The sequence below is a fragment of the Stylophora pistillata genome, chromosome 1, assembly GCF_964205215.1.
Source record: "Stylophora pistillata chromosome 1, jaStyPist1.2, whole genome shotgun sequence".
Taxonomy (NCBI): Eukaryota; Metazoa; Cnidaria; class Anthozoa; order Scleractinia; family Pocilloporidae; genus Stylophora; species Stylophora pistillata.
The window spans coordinates 36,136,348-36,147,296 of NC_142519.1; the positions used below are offsets into that span (position 1 = coordinate 36,136,348).

The 10,949-nt window shown below is 36.4% G+C and overlaps 1 protein-coding gene across 1 annotated transcript; it reads left to right on the forward strand.

Moving 5' to 3' along the window:
- Positions 1-418: 418 nt before the first annotated feature.
- LOC111336026 (polyadenylate-binding protein-interacting protein 2) lies at positions 419-9,514 on the forward strand. The gene is made up of 2 exons (XM_022942041.2): positions 419-834; positions 9,255-9,514. Exons 1-2 carry the CDS (start codon positions 508-510, stop codon positions 9,321-9,323), a joined length of 396 nt encoding a protein of 131 aa, XP_022797776.1. The 5' UTR covers positions 419-507; the 3' UTR covers positions 9,324-9,514.
- Positions 9,515-10,949: the final 1,435 nt, after the last annotated feature.

The following is a 10,949-nucleotide window of genomic DNA, read 5'->3' on the forward strand; positions in this document are numbered from 1 at the left end:
AAGGCCATTTATTGATGTTCAATACAATTCTGGTTGATCTTTTCAGCCAAACTAATTTTAGACTCTTGCAACTCTATGACCTGAAAGGTGTGGTAAGGCCAGCGGAAGTCACATTATGAAAATGCAGATTATTAACTTCCGGTGGGTACAACAGACGGCCTGTGCGCTCTTACTCACGTATGGAAATTTTAAAAGACTGTTCATGAATAACCCAAACATGTTCTTAACTTGTAAGCTGGAAGCACTTGTGCAATTGTTATTTTTTTATTTTTTTTTGCAAATATGGCAGGAATTATCTGCTGCGTTGTCGTTTCTTCCTGTCTTTCTGAAGCTTGCATCATAAATAAGCCAAGCGCCGTATTTACGTGTTATGTTATGCCAGCCTGTCAGCGAGGAGCCTTCTGATTGGCTCTGACGCAGGTGACCGAACTTAGTTACGTCGGTGTATTTCGGAAGTTGAGTTTCTTGTGCTCGATATAACTACCTGTATATCTCTCATTCTTGGATATGGAAAATACACACCCAAACAAGCAAGATCCGTTTGCTGAGTATTTGTGGATGGAGAACATGGACGATTTTGATCGCGAAGTGAACGAACAACTCAACGAAGAAGAGTTCATTCGCGCATGTATTGAACAACTGCTGGATGAAGAAGACGAACGCGAAACAATGACAGCGGCCGAAATAGTCGCCCAACAGCAGTTACTGAGCTTACAGAGCAAAGATTCAGTAAATCAAGGAACGTCGCAAGGTTCTTACAGAAGTAGCTTTCAGGGACGTAACGTTTGCCCGAATGGATACATGAATGGCTATGGCAATCTCGACAACGATTTGGTAAGTTTGATTCTCGAATAGCATCGTTGAGTGTTTCGTTGTCGTGTAATTTCCATACAGAATGCATATCTGAGGTTTTTTTGTGATTGTTTACGGCGGATAAAATAAAAAAAATTGAATTTTACGTTCTACCGTGTCGAAATCAAGGAAGGTCAAGTGAAAGCGATGGCGAGGGTGTGTGGAAAAAAACGCCGTGTAGGAGCGTAGTCTTCGTTAAAAATCAATTGCGCGTTTCTTTTATGTATTTCTTTTCTTATTATGCAGCAAAGACAAACCTATGAATGTTTCATGGTGATTAAATTTCAAATTTCCTTATATTTGACTTGGTTCCATCACGGCATTATCGGATTATAGCCAATGAATGAAGTGTTCTAGACACTGTGTCACTGCCCTTTGAAGTATACATGGCTCAATGGACACGTTGATCAGTGCAATCGTCATTCGCAATCGCCATTCGCAATCGCTAAACGTTTAACGACGTTTCGGTTTTCAAATGGTGGTTTCCTCTCCAAGTTGATTACTTGGCGAATAAATGCGAAGGAAGATTCTCTTCATATTAAAAAAAAAAAGTTGACTGGAAATGTTAAATTTATACAAGCGAGGGATCTTTGGTGAGTGAATTACCTTACCCTCTGTCATTAAACTTACTGATTTCCCTCTACGGAAAGGCTACTTTATTTATTCGACACTATACTTTTAGTAAATATTAGTTTTATTTAAGTTCAGTTCACTTCTCAGTGGTATGCTTTCGTGTCACGAGAGATCCATCCCGAAATTTGCATTTGGGCGTGAAAAGATTTGAACAAGGGCAGTTACGACAACTCCTTTGTTTCTGCATTTAGTAGCTCTCGGTGAAGATGGTTCAGAGATTTTATCAGCTGTCTCATTAAATTGAGTTTTTCGTTTTTCCTTCCCCTGTATCTGTACATCTAACGGATTTACCATTAACTTATTCAAGGCAGCTCTTTTAGCGATGTTACCCCTGTCAAATTTATGATACATCGTATTGTTTTTTGCTCGTAATAGTATTTGAAGACCAGGTTTACGCTGATGGAAATTTTATTCCATATTTGTTCGATAACCACAGTAATTACTTTTAGGATACGGAATTTCTGTACATAAGTGCAGAAATGGTTCTTTGATTAGGTATCTGTGCCAAAACATCAATAATAATTAAGTCCATGTTCATGCTGAAATTTTTATCACAAAATTAGAATAGATCCAAATTTCGTAAGGGTTTTATTTGATGGGACAAGGGAGTAAAACAGTTCTCCAATACTGAAGATGCTGTATTCCTGAAAGACACTAAGATGTAGGGTCATTAAAAACTGAAAATGGCTGATATGGTTTTGGAAGCTAATGACTTCAACAAACTTCTAGTCAATGTCTACTGCTGTAATTGGGGTAAACAACTCTTAGATGAAGTGCGAACAGGCAGCATAAAAGATATGTCACTGTTCACAGAGAGAATTGTTCACACTCAAAACCTTTCTTGATTAAAATTTACAAGGAGTTTTAAGTCTCCACTTTAAATTTTGGAAATTCCTCAAAATAGGACCATTTTATAACATACAAGCACACTTGTGTCTCTTCTATGACAAGCACAACAAATCAATACCAAAGCAACCAGGAATGGTCACTCATCAGACGCATCGGTTGTATTGTGAATCCAGACATAGAAAGCAGTGACCTGTGGTTATGCATTAGCTGATCTTCAGTTAATAGATGTTTTTGCAGAGATATTTTGCTCTGCAGTTTTATTGATTCGCCGTGTTTCCAATGTATTCTCAGAAATAACAGATGAACTCTTTGGAAATTTCTATCTGTCTGAATTTGACCTCTTTAACAAGGAATGATGAAAATTCAATTTTTGACCTTGAAAATAGGGTGTTCACTTATAAAAGAGTAAATACATTGTATTTTTATAACACCCTGATTTTGTGTATTATGTTTAGTGGTCACCCCGCCATTCTTGGTAGGTGACAATATCATACAGGTTCAGTTGTAGTTAAACAGAGTAATTATATGGTGTTGGCAAAGATTATTCAATGGAAGTAAAGGTCACTTTCAGTAAAATCATATGGTCACACAGTGTAGCAGTGCATCTTGGTATATTCAATACATTTCCAGAGGACTATTTTAACTCCAAAGGTGTGCCTTTGTCTTTTCCTTGCATTGCACAAAAATAGGTCTGCAATGTGTACATGTGTGGCTTACGAAATTGAGCTGCTTTTTAATGTCTGGTGTCTTCTTGAGTTTCAATTAGAAGAGCTAATATCTGATTACAGTTAGATAGTTTTTAGTAGTGTTCCTGTTCATCGATAAAACAAGATAACTAGCATACAATAGTCCTGAAATGTTCATTTTCAAGGTAAGGGTTAATGGCCAAACTTTGTAATGGAGGTCTCATTTTGACAAAAAACACCCCAAGGATGCACATGTAACCTGAGGATTTTATGAACTAAAAAAGACGTCAGCATCATTTCCCATGGTGGCCTGATAGATTCAGTCATGATTTTGTTTACTTAAAAAAGTGGAATTGAGTTTTGAAGTTTGTAGGTTGACTGTCTTTTCCAAGGCAAGTGATGTGAAATTAACTCTAGGGAAGCATTTCATAGGAATATTTTTCACATTTTGTTTACCAGTACACAAGGACAAAAACTTTCCAGAAGGGCCAGGACATTCAGAAAATGATGTAATATACACTAGAAGCTGTTGGGAGCTTGATTTGGTTTGAATGTATGACTAATTTTGGACAAAACATACATGTAAAGTGACACAATGCTGAGTGTATGGTTCTATTGTCCATTAGGGCACAAAGTTCTATTCTAAGTTGGTTGAGAGCAAATCATTTACTATAATAATTATTGTTTTTGGGTTTTGTGGGACTGTATTTTCAATAAAGAACACAGAAAAATTTAGCTGAGGTAGGTGGATAGGAGGTTGTAAATGGAAGAATTTTGGGGAAAAAGATAGGTGCCTAACAAAATCAGAACTCAAGCAATATTTTTATGAATCATATATCAAGCAGTACTCTGAAGTAACATTACCGGGTACTTTAACATTGCTAATAATTTTTAACCCAACAAGATTTACATTTGATCTAGAGGTTTTATTGAACAGAAACTTTAATTGAGATAGTGTCACCATAATAGATTTCAGGAACAATAGTCAGAGACATAACTTACATGTAAACACAACAGAGTTCAATGTACATGCAAGCATATGATGGTATCATATGATTTAAAGTACCAGAATCTTTCAAGTTTTCTTATTATTGATATCATTATTTCATGCCAGTGTGTTTCCCAAATTCAAGCTATGTGGACACATGAAATGAATAGGTGAACTTGACATCATCATGTAAATGGTCAATGTGACATGCTATCAAAATTTGTCCTTCAGCTGAAATCTTACTCAGGGATGCAATTTTGTTAACTAGTGCAGAAAATGGTTTGAACCTGGGGGGTAACATGTGAAAGTGTAGTGTGATCATTCAGCTGAGTGTAATTCTGAGATGGACTGTTGTCGGTGGTGATGTCTGATGTTTCAACAACCTTTGCAGAGGTCATTGTCAGAGTCAAGTGAATAGTTGTTGTCAGTAGTGACTGACAACAACTATTCACTTGACTCTGATGATGACGTCCGCAAAGATTGTCGAAGCGTCAGTCACCACCACTGACAACATTCCCTCTCAGGACTACACTCGCCTGGATGATCACACTACACTTTCACAATTTTGTTAGTGTTTATCAATATGCATAAAAATATCCAAGCTTTTGTTTATTTTGGTCAGCTACTATGTGTATCAATCAGTACAACCTACTTTGTGTAATTCTGATTGGTCTCTAGTGTGATTTATTGTTGCTGAGCCTACCAACAGTTTACATTTGTACTTGAGTTATTACTCTTGCACTAGTGATACATGAAAAAGGCACCTAGTTGTTTTCAGCCAATCAAGAGTGTAATTTTTCATTTATATCAGTATTGTGATGAATTAACCAAAACCAAACAAGCAACTAAAAAAAGAGTTGTAGTATACCAAATAAAGGCCTAATACACATGTATTGCTACCAAGTTTAAATTTCAATGCTTATCTGAACCATTTGAAGAGAATTTGGAAGACTTCCAAGCTTACCAGAAGTCATGAAATGTTAAGGTCTGAATAACTCTGGGCATTACTTGGAAAACATAATACTAATCATATTTCAGCTGTAACATTAAACTACTAAGCTCCTATAGGCAATGGAATATAGGCTTTGTAGAAAATAATACGTGAAAACCAAAACATCACATCATTCCACATTTTGTGTTGTCCAACAACTTGTTTCAATACTGGCAAGTAAAATACATTTAAATAGAATGTCATAAGCATTAAACATTCAAAAATGATCTGTAAAATGTGCTAAGATATCCTATGTCTTCACGAAATTGTCATTAGAGCCAATCCTTGACTGGTAATGTTCAATTGAGATTCCCATACTTTCTTTTGTTGTTTTAAAATATCGGTATGCCTCTATGAATTCTCAACAGTGCAAGGAGAATGCAACTACAATACAATGTATTTCACATTATGGCACTTTCAGGAAGCTTCAGGCACTTTCAAATACTTTCAGACGCTTGGTGGTGCAACCCGCACTGATAGATCAAACCGACAGTCGTTGGCTTGCAAGATTGCAATGACTCTTTTCAGTGTAGTACAACCCGCACTGAAGATTCAAGCAGTTAAATGTTGTCTTTTAAGAGCGTAAAAGCTCTTGCACAAGCTGCAGTTATAACACAAGCCAGGTCTGGGTGTGTTGGTTGTGTGAGGAGCACTAACTCGTGATATGATCACCAGAAAAAATTACTCGAGACCACGCATACAACCAAGATGGCTGACTCAGACTAGTGCGCCATACGACACTAGACCAGGCACTTGACTCTCGTGGACAAATAAATAAATAAATCAGATCGTGCCATAATGTGGCTACACACTTTGTGCAAGCCACACCATAAATTGATGCTACTGAATGTCCATATCAACTGAAAATAGTAAACAAGAGTTGAAAATGTATGGGCACATATCCAGTGCTTTAAGGTGGACTTTTCTCCAAGTTCTTATTAATAATAGTCTCAGAAATGAAACTTTGGGGTGCCAATGCCATATTCGGTGATACTGTCGTGGAGTTCGGTGCACTGTAGTAGTATAGCAGACATAAATGCAATGTCGAGAAACTGGATACTGGGGCATCTTAAGAGAAAGACTCGAAAGTCTAAGATGTTAATAAGATTTTGTAGTACATGTTGATGCATGTGATGTTTTTCAGCACTGTTGTTTTTTGTAACAGCTGGTAGGGGGCCTAAACAGGTGTCTAGTGTGCCATCTTCAGGTGGTCACTTTTAGCTCATGTGATGTGCCAATTGATTTCATATAGAGTGTAAAGAATTTGCCTGAAGGTTTGTGTGAGGTTTGGATGAACTTTGTGGCACACTTGGAAAAATGCTTTGGAATAGTTCCCCAGGCTTTACTGACTAATCTGACAAAACAGCATGGCCTCCATGATAGCCTGGCCTCCCACTACATATATTCCTTATCAGCTTTCTACTATTTAACCTATTGGAAAATTAAGACACTTTGTACCTCTTCAAACCCTATTAAATATTTATCAGTCTGTAATCCCTCCTTCTATCACTTACGGATTATCTGTCTGGGGTCAGGCCTATATGTCTTACCTAAATAGAATCTTAATAAATTATTGCAAAGACGTGTATTATGTTTCATGTGCTTTGCAAAGAAAAATGAACATACCGTTCCACTATTTATTAATGCTAAGATTTTGCCTCTAAACTTCTTATTCTATCAAACTTTATCTGAATTGATGCACGATGTTAGCATTGCTTCTGCCCCAATTAACATACGTAATTTATTTACGAAAACGTCCAGTGTCCATTCCTACAACACACGTTCTTCTACTTCACATCATTTTCACTTAAAAGCCTCAAGACGTGAAATACAAAACGAAACGCCTTTTTAAGAATTGGTGCTAAACTATGGAATGAGATACCAAGCTCTCTGAGAGAGCCACCAGAGAAATCATTCAAACTTAGAATTAAAAACAAACTACAAAGTTTTCGCGAAGACAAAGATTCCTTCATTAAGGTTCACAAGATCATTTCTTAATTAAAATGTCAGTTAAGTAGCAGCACCTAAATATTATTTATTAAATCGTATTACCCCTTAGTTTTCTCATTCTTTTCCCACTTTTTATTTTATCATAGTAATAAATAATTATAGTAGTTAGAGTAATAATAATGATTAAAGCAATGCAACTATCAATAGACTGGCCCACCCAGACTAGCATAGCTAGTATCCTTGGGCCAGCTCAACTGTAAATTGTATATTTTGATAGAATAAATTCTTCTGGTTGTTAACAAAAGATTAAACTTTTTATCAGCCTTCAATTTTTTGTTTGATAGTATACAAGATCATAATTATAATAATTTTACAGCACAACTGTGGAGCTTTAGCATCACATACATTGCTTATGTTTTCAATGTGCACATTAAGTTACACTGTACAGGATGTCATAAATGTCAGCTCATCGCATGTTTTTTAGTTATTTTCTTTTCATGCTGTTGCCTTATTAAGCTCTATTTCAATATGGAATTCAAATGTTGAGGGTTCATTATTCTGATATACCCATTACATCCTAACAACACCATGCAAGCCGTTTACTCTGATTGTTTCCAGTGGCATGGATCACTTGGTGGTCAATCACTTTATTCTTATGACCTGAATGCCACTTGTGCAGAATAATCTGTGCACTGGAAAAATCACTTCTGATGACAGCTTCAAATGCAGGGTTCAATGTGGCAAAAAAGGGGCAAATGGCACCAGGTAGAAACTAGGTTTGGCCGAATGATCACGTCAGTTGAGCACTGAAACGTGATTGATGTTACTAATGTCGTGGTCCACACTACAAACAAAGATATGTGGACGTCAAGTTGGATGTTGGATCTTATTATTGTGCTTTCTGTATTTTTCTCAATAACAGTTTAACTGTTGAAGTTTGTGGATCTTATTATTGTGCTTTCTGTATTTTTTCAATAACAGTTTAACTGTTGAAGTTTGTGGATCTTATTATTGTGCTTTCTGTATTTTTTCAATAACAGTTTAACTGTTGAAGTTTGTGGATCTTATTATTGTGCTTTCTGTATTTTTTTCAATAACAGTTTAACTGTTGAAGTTTGTGGATCTTATTATTGTGCTTTCTGTATTTTTCTCAATAACAGTTTAACTGTTGAAGTTTGTGGATCTTATTATTGTGCTTTCTGTATTTTTCTCAATAACAGTTTAACTGTTGAAGTTTGTGGATCTTATTATTGTGCTTTCTGTATTTTTCTCAATAACAGTTTAACTGTTGAAGTTTGTGGATCTTATTATTGTGCTTTCTGTATTTTTTTCAATAACAGTTTAACTGTTGAAGTTTGTGGATCTTATTATTGTGCTTTCTGTATTTTTCTCAATAACAGTTTAACTGTTGAAGTTTGTGGATCTTATCATTGTGCTTTTTGTATTTTTTTCAATAACACTTTAACTGTTGAAGTTTGTGGATCTTATTATTGTGCTTTCTGTATTTTTCTCAATAACAGTTTAACTGTTAAGTTTGTGGATCTTATTATTGTGCTTTCTGTATTTTTTTCAATAACAGTTTAACTGTTGAAGTTTGTGGATCTTATTATTGTGCTTTCTGTATTTTTCTCAATAACAGTTTAACTGTTGAAGTTTGTGGATCTTATTATTGTGCTTTTTGTATTTTTTTCAATAACAGTTTAACTGTTGAAGTTTGTGGATCTTATTATTGTGCTTTCTGTATTTTTCTCAATAACAGTTTAACTGTTGAAGTTTGTGGATCTTATTATTGTGCTTTCTGTATTTTTTTCAATAACAGTTTAACTGTTGAGGTTTGTGGATCTTATTATTGTGCTTTCTGTATTTTTCTCAATAACAGTTTAACTGTTGAAGTTTGTTTTACATGGCTAATGTTAGGAGAAGTTACGTATTCCTCTTCTAATTGTACACATCTGTGTCTTTGTACTGGTAATATTCTAGTTGACTATATGACATGTACTCCAGTTTTGAATTTCCAAGCATTTGTACATGCACACAATCCACCCTTCCTTTTTTTTTTTTTCCAACCCTTCACACCTCAATCGCAGTGTACATATTCTCCACACTTTTCTTGGCACACTGCCTGTGGAATCAACTGACAATGAGAAGTTGTCAAACAATCAAAAGAGCTTCATTGTATATTGCCTATTTTCTATATTTTCGCCTTGACGATTGATTCAGACTTTACACTCCAAAGAGAAATTAAATGGCAGTGGCTCGAAAGGGTTAAATTTCTTTTTAATGCGTTTTTCTTGATTCGTTTTAGGTGAAGAGCAAGCTGAACCCAAATGCCAAAGTGTTTGTGCCTCAGAAGACGAGGACATCGTCATCATAGCTGGAAATGAGAGCTGCGCATGCCTGCCTGACTTGACCGGGTTTTAGATAGACGGACTCCATGTATGATACGATGTACATAAGTTTGCAATTTGTGAAAGAGTTAAAATGGAATCCAGGCGGCTTTGTCCTGTCTAAATTTCTGATGTATTTTAATGACAGATTAAATTAATAAAGCTCTTATTTAATGCAGAGGCTGTTAATCTAGTGATCTTTTTTTTACCAAAGAATTGGCTAATATAAGTAGGTGTCTAGAGCTTTTTTTTTTTTCCGTAGTCGGCTCAAATGGGCTTTTCCACCAAGTGTAGTAGACCAGATGAAGCTTTCAAAAGATAAGGAAACAGTAAGAAATGTGAATGGTATCCAATCATGATACAGTTTTGTATCTGATTGGCCGAGACGTTGGTATGCACGATATGTCCTAGTTTTGCATCTGATTGGTCGAGAGGATGGTACAAGTTTTCGAGGCAAACCATTGCAATCCAACTTTACAATTAACAATACTCTTAATGTTATTAGCGATTAATGTCTTTTTCTTTGACCGTCATCATGTAAGTTATGCTAAAAATAATACTACCGGTAATTGAAACCTGAACCAGTTAACAAGGGGTAAGGATTCTTCCAAGGCGAAGTCAATGTCGACCGGTCGATACAGGGCAGACCTTAAAACAAAGCTGGCCCGAACTCGAAAAACACACAGGTAAATTTGTTTAGGATTGTTCTACACCACATTAGAAATTCTTGGTGCGAGGTGGGGGTGGGGGGTTGCTTTGACGGCGAATAGTTTTAGTTTTTTTGTTAATTTAGCATTAGCGAAAGATAGATGGACAGCACGTGCAACACTCCCTTTCATATACCACTGCATCATTGCCAATGATGCCCGGGCCGAAAGCGCAGGCCTTGTCGTGTTTCGTGCCAAAAAATATTTATTTCTACCTTATTCGCAGACTCAATCGTCATAAATACCATTTTCCACACATTGGTGCAAGTTTATACTGAGGAGTAAACAGCTGGGGGGAGTGCATCTGCTTTGCTATCCCACTCTTTCATGAACACTTCCCTTTCTTTGGAAATTATCTCAAAAGGCAGACGTTCTTAAAGATGGGCAGACTGGAATGGTTGAGTATAACAGTTATCCGCTTGAGGGGGACTCCTTCGCAATCGAGATACTACGTTCCAATATTACATGTAATGTATTGCAAGACGCTGAGGGTTTCATGTTCAAAATGTGAAGTGTGAAATGCGTGGAGTTTTACTTATTTTACAAGTCGGTTGAGCCTGTGCTTACTTGAGCCGAGGTCAAAGATGACGGATTTTAAGAAGTGGTGTAATTAACGTTTGGCGGTTAAATATAAGCCTGTTTGACAATTTTAGTCCCAAAATTCAGGTTTTGTTCTTCAAAGAAGGACAGCCCTTGGAGCATACCCGAATAAGCCAATATTCTTTCTATCTTGGACCAAAATTTAGCATCAAAGCCATGGCCTCCATGAGAAATTCTACATTTATTAAGAAGCATCTCGCCTATTTCCCGTAGGCATATTTCGGGTGCAAGCGACGTGGCATTTTACGGAAAGCGGAACTTCTAGCTAACAGGATGTTTGAACTCAGAGGGTACTTCCGCGCTAGT